The following is a 17,270-nucleotide window of genomic DNA, read 5'->3' on the forward strand; positions in this document are numbered from 1 at the left end:
GCACCCTTGCATGTATATATTACTAACACTAAGTATTACTATTAAAAATCAAAAAATGCAACCAAAACATTAATTTGGGAATTTCCTTACAAACTCACAATTCAACTTATGATACATTATTACATTATAAAGAAGCTTAATAATATTATGTAGAGAGAAAAATAAAAATACATTCTACTCACCTTCACAGTGTGCATAACTGGTCTTGTTTGAAATGAATTTGGAGTTTTATAGAAATATTGAAATTTAACCATGGGCTTTCAGCTATGTCGATCAACTACGTCATTCACCCATTTTCTTATATTCGTATTCACTTCAATTGATAATCAATAATTAATACAAAACAATCATTATGTTATTGTGTTACTGGAGGTAAAATATATCGACTTGATTTTCTAATTTTTTGCCATGAATTCATATTTATGTCATAACCACAAGATCAGCTAAAATAAATATTCCACGGACCACGGACCAACGCTGTTTTTCAATTATGCTAAGCAATTAATTGTATTTTTAGGTTAACTCATGATAAGAAAAAGACAATGCAGTGTTGTATGTGGATATAATGATGATTTATTACTCTCTCATGATTCTGAACCTGATATCTAGAATTCATTTCATTATTCGGTCTATTTTAATATATACATAAGAAGAGAAAAAGAAATTTGGGAGACCAGGGTCAACCTAAGTGAACTTAATCACTGTAGCGGAGGCGGTTGACCACAGTTTACACATAAAAGACACAGAAGACAGTAATATCGAATCAAAATGAATGTGAACTTTTCTAATGACTTTTCTAGGACTGCAGTATTACTTTCTATACAAATCTCCACTTATACAAATAAATTTATTGTTTAATTCTTATTTCGGTATCCTTCTAAGTTCGTGAGAAAACCACAAAGCAATTGTTAACAAACTCAAAGATCCAAATTGATGAGACGCTGCCAGGCTAGTTGGTACATAGTACAGTAATGTACATATCCCTAATGTAACCTTAAGTATTAAAAGAAAAGAAAATATGTATAAGTGAATCCAATTAGTACCTAGTACAGTAATGTACATATCCCTAATGTAACCTATTAAGTATAAAAGAAAACAAAAATATGTATATGCAAAATCTATCCAATGCTAAATTATTGAAGTTGCCATGGAGAATGGCATATTTCATATATATTCATAATTTTCAAAAGATAACCGACCAAAATCACCGATCAATAATAAAATAATAAACAAATGCCATAAATTCTCGGTTGGGGAACTTTTTTTACTCAGCTACTATTTTCATCTAAATTACCATTTTAAAAATGAATATTAATTAGAGCTATATATTAAGATTGTTTTTGGTAAAATAAGTTTATGTGATGAAAACAGTAGATTGTGGTTAAGATGCTTGCTTATAAATTTCAGGTAAACTGATTCCTGTCATTTGATTGGATGATTGTGGGTCACATGGCCGTATAATAGCATGTATTATATAACACCCAAATAGATTCCTGTTATTTGATTGGACAATCGCTGCACCTAGCACGGTGTATACTAATTTTTATTGGATGTTTTCAAATCTCTTATCAACATCTAGATTAACTAGTAGAAATGATAAGTTTATACATATCGGGAGAATCTTTTGGTTTATCCAAAATATCGGGAGAAATTGGATTTTAGTGGGACTATATAACTATATATTGGGTTCAATGTCTTTATTAATAATTGTGGTAAATTATACTGACCTGTAATGCGACCATTCCCAGCATGCAGTTGGCCGCAAGGTTTGCTCGTTTTGGGAGAGGAATTCGACGTGTGAGCGCCCACAATGACACAACAGCCAGTGCTGATGTAATTCCCTAAGATTAAACAAAAATACCAGCTTATATTAAAGGTTATAAAATATAGATTATGATTATATATACTAATATAAAAAAATTATTCCAATACACCGATTTTGTAATGCCATTCCTCACATTCTGTTTATTTAACACATTTGTTTTATACTTACCAACAACCTGTGGTCAAACTGCACTGTAGTAGAGTTTTCAAAAAAGTTTTTCCACTTAGGGTCAAAGGTCAGGATATCTTGTGGTATCCACCTGTTGGCCATTTTAGGAAAAGAATTGTAAACAAGTCCAGCATCTAAGCCTGCTACAAAAGCTCCTGCCAAAATAAATAAATCAATACCTTATTTATCAAAACTTGGGTGGGCAATTTATTCATTTCAAATGCACTTTTGTATATACCAAATAAGGCGACATAAGGTATATATCTTCCTTAATTCATTTCACAGGAAAGCATCCTCTGAATAGATGTGACCCAAAGGAGGGGTTACTGTAAACCGTATCTATGGCAATAAAAATCCTGCGTTTTATGTTAAATTTTGGTTATATTATTGACATTTTTTAGTTTTAATATGAAATATGCGGAGTATATTATTTAATATTTCTTGATATTCGAAAATACTCAGTTGATAATTTCATATAAGATTGTACCTGATAAAGCTGTAGCAAAAACAAGGCCCACTGTACCATGTGCAAATCGTCGTACAACAGGCAGAAGCTTGCTTTCAGTAATCTGTATAAAAACAATATTTGAAAAATATTCAAGAAATTGGGAGAAAAGCAGTCTGAACTCGTGTTTAATCGCCGTTCAAAAAGTCAGTGACCATGGAGAGTCCCCATAGCTTTAAGCATTATGGGAAATTCCGGGCACTATGAGAAATTCTGGACACTATGGACAATTTCGGGACACTATGGGCAATTCCAGGCACTAAGGACAATTCCGGACGCTATGGGAAATTATTGGTATTATGGAAAATTCCAGGCACGACAACTGAAAACTACAATTACTTACTTGTATAGGTTTAAGAACATGAGATAAACCCTGCCAAAACATTAGAGCATAGAGAAGAAATGCTGATCCTAGATGTGAGGCTAGTCTGTATTGGCTTACACGAGGCATGTCTGTTTTTGCTGGTTCATCTAAACCACTCTTCACCATATACCAACCAAGAAGCCCCTTTAAAAGTTTAAAATACAAAACAAAAATCAGCTACAAAGAATAACAAATTAAATGTTGAAATGTTTTAATATTTTCACAAAAACTGATGAAGTCTAGCTGACGAAACTGTCCTGAAGCGCAAATTTACTGGTTTACTATCAATGAACTACATACCAATATGTTTTAATATTCATTTTTATTCAGCGTACTTTTGATTGAAGTTTTTAAAACACAGTAGAACCGCTCCTTTGGCACATCCAAATTGAAATGAACATGGGTACTTTTTTAAAAAATCCTCTATTAAGGGGACAGTCTTCATCTTTATCATTATGAGTTCCCACAATCATCATGTTGATTATAACGGAACTAGTCGGTGTGGTTACAGTATTAACAGCTGGTTCTGCGTTGAAACCCCGGTTCTCGTCAGATCACCGAAGTTAAGCAACGTTGGGCCTGGTTGCGTTCTGGATGGGAGACCGTCTAGAAATCGCGGCGGGTGCTGTATATACTGGAGAGTGATGGTGTAATGGTAATATCGGACTAGCATGTGATAGGCATGGGTTCGAGGTTATCTGTACCATACTAATTGCATCCTTAGGCAAGGTGCTTTACTCTCATTGCCTCGTCCTTCGGATGGGATGTAAAGCCGTTGGTCCCGTGTACTTAACAGTGCACGTTAAAGAACTTGGTACACTATTCGAAAAGAGTAGGGGATCGTCTTCCGGTGTGCTGATCTGGTAGGCGCTGCACTGCTGGCTGCCGTGGGTCCGTGGAGGGCCTAATCCGAATTTCCTGAGTTTCCAGTTCAGCTTGAGGACAAATATGAATACCTTTACCTTACCTTTACTGTATTTCTTATATTATTATTTTTTTTTTTTATATATTTTTATTATTATTTTTCTTTTTTTTTATATTTATTTTTACAGTTTGTTGAGTCTTAATAGGACGTTCTACTGACCAATGAAAAAGAAGGAAATAGGAATAAAAAAGCAATAAATTACCTGAAAAACTAATAACGAACCAAATAACAAAATCTTTGGCTTCAAAGCTTTACTAATCCAGCCTTTCCTCCAGAAATAAATGGCAGGTAAAATATACGCAATACCAATTGTACGACCCCACATACGATGACCCCACTCCATCAAAAAGATAAATTTAAATTCTTTCAATGTTATTTCACGATGAACACTACAAAAGGAAACAATCAATGCATCAAGATATTTGAATGATAAAATCACAAACATTAATCACAACAAAATTGACATATTGCAGGGCTACAAATGAACAATGTTCATTCCTACATTTCTAATATTTTTTCCTCAGATGATTTTGATTTTCTTTCAACCAATCGGCTAATTTGTTCAATAAAAAAAAGAAGATGCTATAGAAAAATTAAATTTATAAGAGAGGTAATATAATTAATAGCCATAACTCTGATTGATCTTCTTAAAAATCGAAATTATGATAAATAAATGTTCTCACTACTTATATTCTGGAAATTGTTTATATCGTTCAAATTCTTGTTGCCATTCCTCTTCACTTCTTGGTGGTTTCATGCCTTTAATCAAATGCCAATTGGTCATAGATAACCCTGATTCTGTCAGTCTGAAAGTAAGCAAGCACTATAATGAATGAGTAAAACTCACCAATGAGAATTTAAATAAAGATGAACTCACACAAGACAACAAAAAAAATGAATGAGTAAAACACATATAATGAGAGTTCATCCCTTTTCTATGACACCATTAATCATAACTATTGCGACATTCAAGTTATATCCTGAGTTATATCTATTCTTTTTTATTTCTCATTGTACTATGATTATTTATGTATGTTTATGAAGGTGTATGATGAATGGAAATAAAGAAAGAATCACTCTCCTGGTGCGAAAAATGTACCACTGCACCTGCTACCAACAAGACCTTAAGAACCATCACCACCATACACACCTGGTTATATCTATACTACAACTGTACTGACAACCATAAAAACATGAGCCCAACAACCACCCTCCTGTATTTACCTGGTTATACCGCCAAGTACCAAGCACGTTTTATCTTACCACAAGAGCATAGCAACAACCATCCTGCTTACTTGATTACACCACCAAATACCACTGCACCGGCTACCATACCAAGGAGCCTAGCAACAACTTAACCATCCTATTACCTGGTTACACCACCTAGTACCACTGCACCTTCTATCTTACCACAAGAGCCTAGCAACAACCATCCTGCTTACCTGGTTACACCACCAAGTACCACTGCACCGGCTACCATACCGCAGGAGCCCAACAACCACCATCCTACAATCTTCTCAACTCGTGCTGGAACAGCTTTCTTTGTGGTTGTGTGACGTATGAAACTTACAAAAGTATTCAGCCTTGATTTCCTCTACAAAAAATAAATTGGTGTTAAATACAAAAATGAATTTATTTTTGTTTACTTAATCATAATTCATTACAAAATTAACGGATTTTTGAATAAGCAGTATTTTAACTAAAAATATGATCTATTTTTTATTTATTTTCAATTAATAGTCTTTATACAAATTTGAGATTTAGTAGTGATATAAAAGTAAATAATAACCAGTAATGCAAGTAAATAATGACAAATGTAAAATGTAGAAAATGTTAAATCACCTGAAACACTGCATGTTTTACACAAGGGAAACCCGTTGAATATGAAAGTACTGTCCTGGGCGGCTGTGAAAATACAAAATGTGTATGTAAATTTGTAGTCTGCCGAGATAAAAAGTGCAATCAGACTAATAATTATGACGAAGGTTCCTCCTCCCATGCGATGGGCAAATGTACTGTATCTAGGTAGCCTAGGTGCTACTGCACTTTTGCACTCTCTTGAGCTTACCCCAAAAAAAAACATTCAGAGTTAATGGTGAGTGACCATGCCCAGTTTGGTACGAAAGTACAGTAGCTTCAGAGGAGGACAGACAGAGGTGAGAGGAGTTGCCTACCGACCGTACCTATCCTAGCTGGTAAGACGAGAGACGATCGGCCCGGTATGATTCGGCCCTGGGACTATTTGGCCCTGAGATGATTCGGCCCACTCAAATTTATTGACTTCGACAAGAAATTAAATTAATGTTTAAATAATGTATGTTTTTTTTTCTTTAGGCCTATTCATTTATATATAAGCAAACAAAACACCAAATTCCCTGGAAAAAACTTGACTAAACTTACACAAAACGATGTGACACCGTTTGTAAACACGACTGTATCAGAAAAATTAGGCCTAGGCCTATTTACATTAAGTACATAGGGGCCTAATTGTTTACTTCAAAGACCTTCTTGAAAACTTGATAAAAACCGAACAAAAACTGTATTAACATATAATTAACAATCATTGGTTTTGTCTAAATGTGAGACGACTCGGCCCGCAAAGTGGGACGTTTCGGCCCACACTTTTTAGTTGAGCCAAAACGTCCCACTAAAAGTGGCCTAAATAGTAGTCCCGGGCCGAATCGTCTCAGCGCCGAATCGTCCTGCTCCTGGAACCTAGGCTAGCCTAGGGCCAGGCCTAGCCTAACATTCTATACCTTGTTTCTTAAAACTTGGCACTTAATTTGATTATATAAAAGATTGGATAGTTGACGACAGAACATAATTGAAATGTAAATAGGCCTAGGCCTATCCTCTTCTTAATCTTGATCTTTTTGGCCTTTCGAAATCGAAAACGTTTTTAATTAATTGCAGGTATATAAACTATACCAAACTGGCGAGTAAATCATGTTTTACTTTTTAAACCTCGCAACGTCTGGTTGAAAAGGCTACTCGGACCAATAATTTCTATTAGCCTAGGGGTTATTGCGATTTGGACGTTTCTGATTGGCTGTAGCCATGGACTATATTGATTAACACTGTTCTGATTGGTTGTAGCTTTGAATACATCTTCTCGGAACTCGTCCTTAATACAATAGCAATTTAGCACAGTGTTTTACTATAATTGAATAGCAATTTAGGTAAATGTCTTTTGAAATGAAATTAAATAAATTATAACCAATTTGATTAGAGTAAAACACAACGATAAAGAATAGGAAACATTTAATAACATGATAAATTACATTTACATAGCAATTTATCACTGTGTTTTACTATAACCAATTTGGTTAGAGTAAAACACAATGATAAAAAATAGGAAACATTTAATAATATGATAAATTACATTTACATAGCAATTTATCACTGTGTTTTACTATAACCAATTTGGTTAGAGTAAAACACAATGATAAAGAATAAGAAACATTTAATAACATGATAAATGACATTTACATAGCAATTTAGCACTGTGTTTTACTATAACCAATCAGATTAGAGTAAAACACAATGATAAAGAATAGGAAACATTTAATAATATGATATATAACATTTACATAGCAATTTAGCACTGTGTTTTACTATAACCAATTTGATTAGAGTAAAACTCAACGATAAAGAATAGGAAACATTTAATAACATGATAAATTACATTTACATAGCAATTTATCACTGTGTTTTACTATAACCAATTTGGTTAGAGTAAAACACAATGATAAAGAATAGGAAACATTTAATAATATGATAAATTACATTTACATAGCAATTTATCACTGTGTTTTACTATAACCAATTTGGTTAGAGTAAAACACAATGATAAAGAATAGGAATTTAATAATATGATATATAACATTTACATAGCAATTTAGCACTGTGTTTTACTATAACCAATTTGGTTATGGTAAAGCACAATGATAAAGAATAGGAAACATTTAAAAATATGATAAATGACATTCACATAGCAATTTAGCACTGTGTTTTACTATACCAATTTGATTAGAGTAAAACACAATGATAAAGAATATGAAACATTTAATAATATGATAAATTGCTAGCACTGTGTTTTACTATACCAATTTAGTTTTGGATAAAGAATATGAATTTAAAGAATGGATATAATATGATATGATACAATATGATTTTCTCCCAATTAGTAAGACATTTTGGAATACTGCGTGCGTAGTGCACCTAACAAGATCATGTTCGCTATTTAAAACTCACATTTTAAAACCGTAAACGCATAAATTTGCGGACATACTCGTAAAACACACTTCCAGAGATTTAATAATTTTAACAGTACTACAAAATCCATAATATAAAGTAGTATAGATTTGTACAAAAAGAGCAGAACAATTAAATTAACTGTCATTACATCTACTGAACTGTCTCATTACATCTACTGAAAAATTCATCGCGATGAATTTATTTATAATACACCAATCAGATCACACGCAATTAGTATGGAATGCCAGTTTAGGCGATGATAAAATCGCGTCGATGATGCAATGAAAATTGCGTCGATGTGATGAAAATTGCGTCGATGAATATAGTATTGATGTAATGATGTGATGAACATTGCGTCGATGAAAATTGCGTCGATGTAATGAAAATTGCGTTAATGTGATGAAAATTGCGTCGATGAAAATTGCGTCGATGAAAACTGCATCGATGAAAACTGCATCGATGAAAAAAAAAATAATTTTCATCGATGCTGTTTTCATCGATGAAAATTGCGATCTCCCTGCCGGTATGATTTGAATATGATGTCATGGATGCTGGACATCTGGATTTTATGTACTGAACTGGTGGATTAACGGAAGCAATTAGCTAGAAGATATAATGTGTCCGAAAGGACAATAATGGATCCATTGCTAAAATGTGTTGACAATAAATCACTAAAATGTTAATCAGTGCATATATTTCAACATTGTTTTAGTGCGTGATCACTGTGCGCTTGTCTATAACGCGCGCTAGCGCAAGCGGTAAACATGTTTATCATATCAAAATATTCAGAAACCGTCAATTTTTAGCAACATAATAACATTATTAACATCATTATTAACATCATCATTTACTTTACTAGTAGTCATTTTCATCATTGATTGAATTAAAACCATTTGGAATTTTCATAATCAATTAAATTCATCACATCAATTTTCATCAATGCAGTTTTCATCGACGCAATTTTCATCGATGCAGTTTTCATCGACGCAATTTTCATCGACGCAATTTTCATCGATGCAATTTTCATCGACGCAATGTAAATTGCGTCGACGCAATCTACATTGCATCGACGCAATCTACATTGCGTCGATGCAATTTTCATCGACGCAATTTCATCATCGACGCAATTTTTATCATCGCCAAAAACTTGTGTAAAACGGCGTTCCATAAGTGACGAATCGCATATTCGCCGTTTATTGTTGAGGCGCGTAAACAGTGTGCGCAATGCACGTTTTCTTCCCATGACGAGACGAATCGATATTCGACTCTTCGTGTGACGAATAATCGCCAAATTATAATTAATATAATTAATTAATGAAATAAGATACGCAGTTGATGTTTGCATCAATTGTTCTTTAGAATAAATACTTTCGAAATACAAAACAAAAAATGTGTGGTGAGTGACGATATGTTCAATCATGGACCTATAAATTACTAATTTATAGGTCCATGATTCAATATCTGTAGCTTCAATTCAAACATAATGTAACAGAAAATTCGAAGCGTAAAAAACGTTCGTTTACACAACACTTTTTTTTATACTTTATTATTGATTATTATATTATACAGGAATACTATTTATTTCCTCATTTCTACCCAAGAATAAACAATTTTTGGATACAAAACTTTATGTGAATTACATTACCAAAATATTAAAATGAGGATAAAAAAACATCGCGTAAAATACTCGTACTCAAAAGCTTCTGAAATTTGTAGATATATGTCATGAAAAAGAAATTTGACATTCCCAATAATTTTTTTTGGCAAAAATGTAATATATGAAACATACAATTTACATAGTTTATCATTGTTTTTTATTAGAACCAATATGGTTACACAGTTAAACATAGTGATAAAGAATAGATACTTGTTAGGTTACTACCCTACCCTCTAGTTTGAAGCGACATTATAAATTCATCGAGAAAAAAAACGTATCGTATTCAGAAACGTTTGACATTTTGTATAGATATGTTCAATAAGACAAAACAAATTATAAATTTCAAGACAAATCGATGATTTCCATTATTTGCATTTCAAAAAATTCACACTTATGAAAGACCATACATTTTCAACATTTCCTTTTTTCTGTGTACCGAGTTTAGAAACTTTTTGAATACCAGACGTATTTTTTTGTGATGCTTTTTCATTTGAATTGTAGTATAAAATGTCATTGAAACGAGATAAAAATCATACAAGACATGTTATAATAGGTTGCTCTATATACATAACAAAATTAGTTCTTTTTTTTGGTAAGAATCGCCAATGAAGTAGAAAGTTATTTCAGATGTAGTGTGCATTTATACGTCATTAATAGTAGGCCTAAAATATAATATTAAATATTATAAAGAATATCAAACATTTTATGTTATGAAAAATAAAATTGACATATAAGTTTATCATTGTGTTTTACTATAACCATTTTGGTTAAAAGTTAAACACAGTGAGTGATAAAGAATAGAACTGTTTTAGTTTATTTAACCCTAACCCTAGTTTGAAGCGATCACATATTTAATATTCATCGCTAAAAATACGTATCGTCTTGAAAAACGTTTGATATTTGGTAGATATGTTCAATATAGGTTCTTACATCTATAATGCAAAAGAAATATCCTAATAGTTTTATTTTGATTTCTGAGAATCATCAATGAAGTAAAAATGTGTTGGAAATGTATTGTCTTTCATAAGTGTAAATGTTTAGAAATGCAAATTATTAAAATCACGAATTTGTCTTGAAACTTTTATTTTTTGTTTGTTTTATAGACGTAAGAACCTATTGAACATATTTACCAAATTTCAAATGTTTCTGAATACGATACGTATTTTTTCGCGATGAATTAAGTATGTGATCGCTTCAAACTAGGGTTAGAGTTATATAACCTAAAACAGTGTCTATTCTTTATCATTGTGTTTAACTGTGTAACCAAATTGGTTCTGTAAAACAAGATGATAAACTATGTAACTTGTATTTATTATTATTACATTATATGTATCCTGTAATGTAATATGAAAAATAAAATGTATATAGTTTATCATTGTGTTGTACTAAAACCAATTTGGTTAAAAGTTAAACACAGTGTTAAAGAATGAACTGTTAGGTTATTTAACCCTAACCCTAGTTTGAAGCGATCACATACTTAATTCATCGATAAAAATACGTATCGTCTTAAAAAACGTTTGAAATTTGGTACATGTTCAATATAGGTTCTTACATCTATAATGTAAAAGAAATATCATAATTTGTTTTATTTTGATTTCTGGGAATCATCAATGAAGTAAAAATGTGTTGGAAAATGTATGGTATTTCATAAGTGTACATTTTTAGAAATGCAAATTATTAAAATCACGAATTTTTTGTGAAATTTATATTTTTTGTTTGTTTTATAGACGTAAGAACCTATTAAACATATCTAACAAATTTCAAAAGTTTCTAAATACGATACGTACTTTTTCGCGATGAATTTATTATGTCGCTTCAAACTAGGGTTAGGGTTATATAACCTAAAACAGTATCTATTCTTTATCACTGTGTTTAACTGTGTCACCAAATTGGTTCTGTAAAACAAGATGATAAACTATGTAACTTGTATTTATTATATTATTACATTATATGTATCCTATTCTTTTCATAACGTTTAGATAATAAGATATGTTTAATATAATATTTTGCTATGTAAATAATATCATATAATAAATGTTTCATTATCATTGTGTTTTACTGTAACCAAATTGGCTATAGTAAAACACAATACTAAATTTGTATGTAAATGTATCATATTATTATATGTTTCCTATTCTTAATTTGTGTTTTACTGTATCCAGCACAGTGCTAAATATCATTTATCATAGTTAAAATGTTTTACTCTAACCAAATTGGTTATAGTAAAACACAGTGATAAATTACTATGTAAATGTCATTTATCATATTATTAAATGTTTCATATTCTTTATCATTGTGCTTTACTCTAATCAAATTGGTTATAGTAAAACACAGTGCTAAATTTCTATGTGAATGTCATTTATCATGTTATTAAATGTTTCCTATTCTTTATCATTGTGTTTTACTCTAACCAAATTGGTTATAGTAAAACACAGTGCTAAATTGCTATGTAATGACATTTATCATATTATTAAATGTTTCCTATTCTATATCATTGTGCTTTACCATAACCAAATTGGTTATAGTAAAACATTGTGCTAAATTGCTAGCTATGTAAATAATCATTATTATTAAATGTTTCCTATTCTTTGTCATTGTGTTTTACTCTAACCAAATTGGTTATAGTAAAACACAGTGCTAAATTGCTATGTAATGACATTTATCATATTATTAAATGTTTCCTATTCTATATCATTGTGCTTTACCATAACCAAATTGGTTATAGTAAAACATGGTGCTAAATTGCTATGTAAATAATCATTATTATTAAATGTTTCCTATTCTATATAATTGTGCTTTACCATAACCAAATTGGTTATAGTAAAACACAGTGATAAATTGCTATGTAAATGTCATTTATCATATTATTAAATGTTTCCTATTCTATATCATTGTGTTTTACTATAACCAAATTGGTTATAGTAAAACACAGTGCTAAATTGCTATGTAAATAATCATTATTATTAAATATTTCCTATTCTTTATCATTGTGTTTTACTCTAACCAAATTGGTTATAGTAAAACACAGTGCTAAATTGCTATGTAAATGTCATATATCATATTATTAAATTCCTATTCTTTATCATTCTGCTTTACTTTAACCAAATTGGTTATAGTAAAACACAGTGCTAAATTGCTATGTAAATGTCATTTATCATATTATTAAGTGTTTCCTATTCTTGATCATTGTGTTTTACTTTAACCAAATTGGTTATAGTAAAACACAGTGCTAAATTGCTATGTAAATGTCATTTATCAAATTATTAAATGTTTCCTATTCTATATCATTGTGTTTTACTCTAACCAAATTGGTTATAGTAAAACACAGTGCTAAATTGCTATGTGAATGTCATATATCATATTATTAAATGTTTCCTATTCTTTATCATTGTGTTTTACTCTAACCAAATTGGTTATAGTAAAACACAGTGCTAAATTGCTATGTAAATGTCATATATCATATGATTAAATTCCTATTCTTTATCATTCTGCTTTACTTTAACCAAATTGTTTATAGTAAAACACAGTGCTAAATTGCTATGTAAATGTCATTTATCATATTATTAAATGTTGCCTATTCTATATCATTGTGTTTTACTCTAACCAAATTGGTTATAGTAAAACACAGTGATAAATTGCTATGTAATGACATTTATCATATTATTAAATGTTTCCTATTCTTTATCATTGTGTTTTACTCTAACCAAATTGGTTATTGTAAAACACAGTATATTTTACCTCAACAACATCGCCGCAAAATTGTTTATACGTTTATTTTGATTGGCTAACTAAAGTACGGTCTAATGAATATTGATATCAGAAGATTCCCTAGCTTAGTGAAAAAGTTTTATTACCAAAAATATGCTGATTACGTTACTACCGGAAGTTGTAGTCTAGCATGATGCAGACGCAATTGATTATGTACGTTTGTTAAACATATAAAAAGCTGTAAATTACCACAAAACGACAATAGGAAAGAATTCAAAGAAATGCCCTACGTGTTCAAAATCATTGTTTTAATATAGTCTGTATGTATAACTAACAATTGACCTTGTGGAAGAGCGTATAAATTTAATTTAAAGTAAAACATGATTTACTCGCCAATTTGGTATTGGATATATAGCTCTTAATTGTCGACACGCAGTACAGCGCCCTCTACAGGATGTACTCCCCACAATGTTTTTTTACAGTCGCCGCGCAATCAATGGTTATGTTTTGTCTTCTGTTAATATTACTCTCTCATTTTTTAATAATTAATGGTTATTTATTGCACATTGATGTACCGCAAAACACAGAATGCTTAAGTGAATCCTGTCTTATGTATCAACCCGAATCTGCACTCATTTTATGTTCATATCTGTAAGTGAAACGAGTCATATGACAGGCCTACTACTACTAGAGCTAGAAGAATGTTACAGATACCTAAGCCAGGGGCCTACATAGGGCCTAGGTAGGGGTGCTGGTCAACTCGTACCCAAACGTACCAATGCCAACTCTAGGTAGCCTAGCCTGCTAGAGTTAAGTTAGCTGCCGCCTACCTACTAGTTTAGTGTAGTAGGCCCTTCTAGCTTACTAACAGAGATTCCTCTACTGGACTAAAACTGTATTGATTGCCTTGTTTTTCTTCTTGGACTGTAACATACAATTCACGAAGGATGTAATTTAGTCTATCTAATCTAATTTTCTTTTATTTGTAGACCAGAGGAGTTTATTGAGTGTGATCAGCCAGACAGCATAGACGAAGGCAATGAAACGTCTACTGAATATGGTTGTAAAACGGTAAATTGTTTATTTTTTGTTAGAATATTCATTCCTTTTTCTTTTAAACCTTATTCCAAAAGCATGTCACTTGTCAGACACATAAAAAATGATAATTTTTTGGCGCTAATGCAGTTTCGTACCCACCCCTTAAAATTACTCAAAATCTTCATCCAACCTACTCACGAGTTGTCTACATACAAACAACATCCTGCAATCATAAAATTGTAAAAATCGAAATTTTTTTATTTATATCTATTTTTAATCAATTAATACTGAGCACCCTTCGGAAAAACATCGCCAGCTTAGCTTCGCGAAAATCATCGCTAGGCCTGCCGATAAAAGTATGGAGGCCTCACAGGACATTAACTCTATTAAAGTGAACAGCTAAGCTGGCGATGGGTTTCTGAAGGGTGTTCAATTATATTAATTGAATAAATATAGTTATAAATAACAAATTATCAATATTTTACCATTTTATGCTTGCAGAATGTTGTAGACAACTCGTGAGTAGGTTAGATGAAGTATTGAAACCATTTTGAGTAATTTTAAGAGGTGGGTACAAAACTTTAGCGCCACTTTTTTAATTGAATCCCTTAGCACACTACCTACTTTCAAGTTAATTTTGATAGAATCGCACTTAATGTTTTTTTAAAATTTGATTTGTTTCAGTATGGGAAAGTAAAATATCAAGATGTTGAAAGAACTAAAGTAAAATGTCGCCCTCTACCAGGTATTGAATGTTACGGTTCAAGAGAATTTGATAAATCTGGTGTTCCCTGTATAAAGTGAGTATTTTATACAGGATAGTGCTATCCTAGTCCTAAATGCAATCGTTAAATACGTTCTGATTCTAAAAAAACGGTGCAAACATGATTTCAATATGTATTAACTTGACAAGTTTTACACATAATTCATTTCATTAAACAATTACTTTATTTTTCTTAAATAACAATCATATTTATTACCACTTTTAAACCTTTTTTTTTTATTAAGGTATGATAATCATCATTTTGTGTCAACGTTACTCTTTTCAATTCTACTTGGATTTTTCGGAGTTGATCGTTTTTGCTTAGGACACGTAGGAACAGCAGTAGCAAAGTTGCTAACGTTAGGTGGACTTGGTATTTGGTGGGTTGTTGATATCATCTTACTAGTTACTGGACAACTCATGCCTGCAGATGAATTCAGTTGGAGTCCAAATTGTTGATAAGAATTAGAAGTGAGGCAAAAACAATTGGGGTAGGGGTGGGGGCGTTTCTAGCGTTTAAATATGAGCTGAAATGTGTGACTTTTTGCACTTTAAGAACCTGTTGCATCTCTTGGTACAATACCATGTGGAACATCTACCAGTCCATATAAAGTGCAATATAAATTTGATATACTAACTTAAAAAAAATAATAATAAAATTTGTAATTCTTTACTAGAGTGAGTGGTACTGAATTGAACGTTATTGTATCTCTTTTAAATCAGAGGCACCGTCTCAGTAAGATGTGCAACAAGTTTACAGTGAATACAAAATTAGACAGAAAAACAAATTACAAAATATTTACAGTAAGTAAACTGAGAAACATTAAAAACATAGAAATGTACAAAATTAAGTTTGAAAAAAAAACTGTGTTACGGATATCATTTCGTGTGTTTCATATCATGGTAAGACATTCGAATAATGTTTTTCGAAAATATTACTTGCTAATTCGTATTTATCATGGGTCAATTGAGTTGGTGTAATTTTGATTTATTGTGGATTTCAAGATCATCAAGGAATAAATGGTATTTAAGATATAGAGAGCTAGTAGAAAACAATTCCCAAAGCATGGATAGATTATTGTTGTTTAGTTCATCTTTAAGATTCATGAGTATTGGTTGTCTTGAATACTTAAGTAGTTTGCCTTCAAATACGAAATGATTAATACAGTTTCCTTTTCATTACAATTATAAACATATACCTGCATTTTGAGGTGACCATGCTTCTTTTCTACCTTCAAGTGGTAATGAATATGAACAATATACAAATTGTTGATGCATATTTTTTTATGTTGTACTGTTGCTTGCAAAATGTGTTAATACCAATTTACACCAACGAGCGGTAACGGTAATACAGTACAAATCTATGTTATTCCTTATAACCATTTTTACACACAACGCGGACGGTCGGTTACCGCTCAGGATAGATACAGATTCTACGTTGGACAAGTTACGCGCTTTTCCGCTTACCGTTACTGCTCGTCTGTGTAAATTGGCCTTTAGCTGCACTCATTGGAGATGTGATGACAATAATAGAACAATATAGCAGGGGTTTCTCCAAATTGTTTGTACATAAATTAAATATGATATTTTATATATTTAATAAAAACATTACTATTAAACTTAATTGACAGAAACTTTTCGCTTTCAGTGTATTTTTAAACAAGATAAAACAAATCATCACTTCAGCTTCTAATCTACTCGGTAGTCTGTTTATCGGTAGGATCGCAAAACGGGTTGACCAGATCAACACATAACTAGCTATGCAGTTATGTGAATATTAAGTTTATACCAATATCATTATCTTTAATACACAAACTTATCTTATGGTGCATGTGGTATCACAAACTGTGTTTGGGAACCTCGTTCACTGGGGATGAACAATAGGAACAGCAACAACGCCCACAAACTATTTGCAATTCTGCATCCATTGTTCTCTACCGTACTATGACCTCCTTCATAAGTTGATTCACGGTTCCATGCTAACTTTTGGAAAATTAATTAGAATTTGTTAATTTTAATAATTAAGTTTCTACGCGATTTACCTAAATCAGCTTCAATAA

General features: G+C 31.5%; 2 protein-coding genes across 4 annotated transcripts; one reads left to right on the top strand and one right to left on the bottom strand.

Moving 5' to 3' along the window:
• Positions 1-441: 441 nt before the first annotated feature.
• On the bottom strand, positions 442-13,818 carry LOC140046125 (heme A synthase COX15-like). Of its 2 annotated transcripts, XM_072090656.1 has the most exons (11): positions 13,700-13,818; positions 6,544-6,944; positions 5,630-5,692; positions 5,230-5,381; positions 4,471-4,593; positions 3,990-4,176; positions 2,842-3,006; positions 2,481-2,562; positions 1,994-2,148; positions 1,728-1,841; positions 442-993 (listed from the first exon to the last, which is right to left on the bottom strand). In XM_072090656.1, exons 2-11 carry the CDS (start codon positions 6,607-6,609, stop codon positions 862-864), a joined length of 1,239 nt encoding a protein of 412 aa, XP_071946757.1. In that variant the 5' UTR covers positions 6,610-6,944; positions 13,700-13,818; the 3' UTR covers positions 442-861. The 2 variants fall into 2 exon arrangements, with proteins under 2 accessions (XP_071946757.1, XP_071946759.1); XM_072090658.1 differs by lacking the exons at positions 6,544-6,944; positions 13,700-13,818 and adding an exon at positions 6,188-6,305 and having other exon boundaries at positions 445-993.
• An 82-nt stretch (positions 13,819-13,900) lies between these two features.
• Positions 13,901-16,861, top strand: LOC140047507 (TM2 domain-containing protein 2-like). Of its 2 annotated transcripts, XM_072092548.1 has the most exons (5): positions 13,901-14,060; positions 14,399-14,480; positions 15,132-15,247; positions 15,456-15,681; positions 15,888-16,860. In XM_072092548.1, exons 1-4 carry the CDS (start codon positions 13,906-13,908, stop codon positions 15,667-15,669), a joined length of 567 nt encoding a protein of 188 aa, XP_071948649.1. In that variant the 5' UTR covers positions 13,901-13,905; the 3' UTR covers positions 15,670-15,681; positions 15,888-16,860. The 2 variants fall into 2 exon arrangements, with proteins under 2 accessions (XP_071948649.1, XP_071948648.1); XM_072092547.1 differs by having other exon boundaries at positions 15,456-16,861.
• The last annotated feature ends 409 nt before the right edge of the window (positions 16,862-17,270 follow it).

Source organism: Antedon mediterranea, chromosome 4, assembly GCF_964355755.1.
Source record: "Antedon mediterranea chromosome 4, ecAntMedi1.1, whole genome shotgun sequence".
In the NCBI taxonomy this organism is placed as follows: domain Eukaryota; kingdom Metazoa; phylum Echinodermata; class Crinoidea; order Comatulida; family Antedonidae; genus Antedon; species Antedon mediterranea.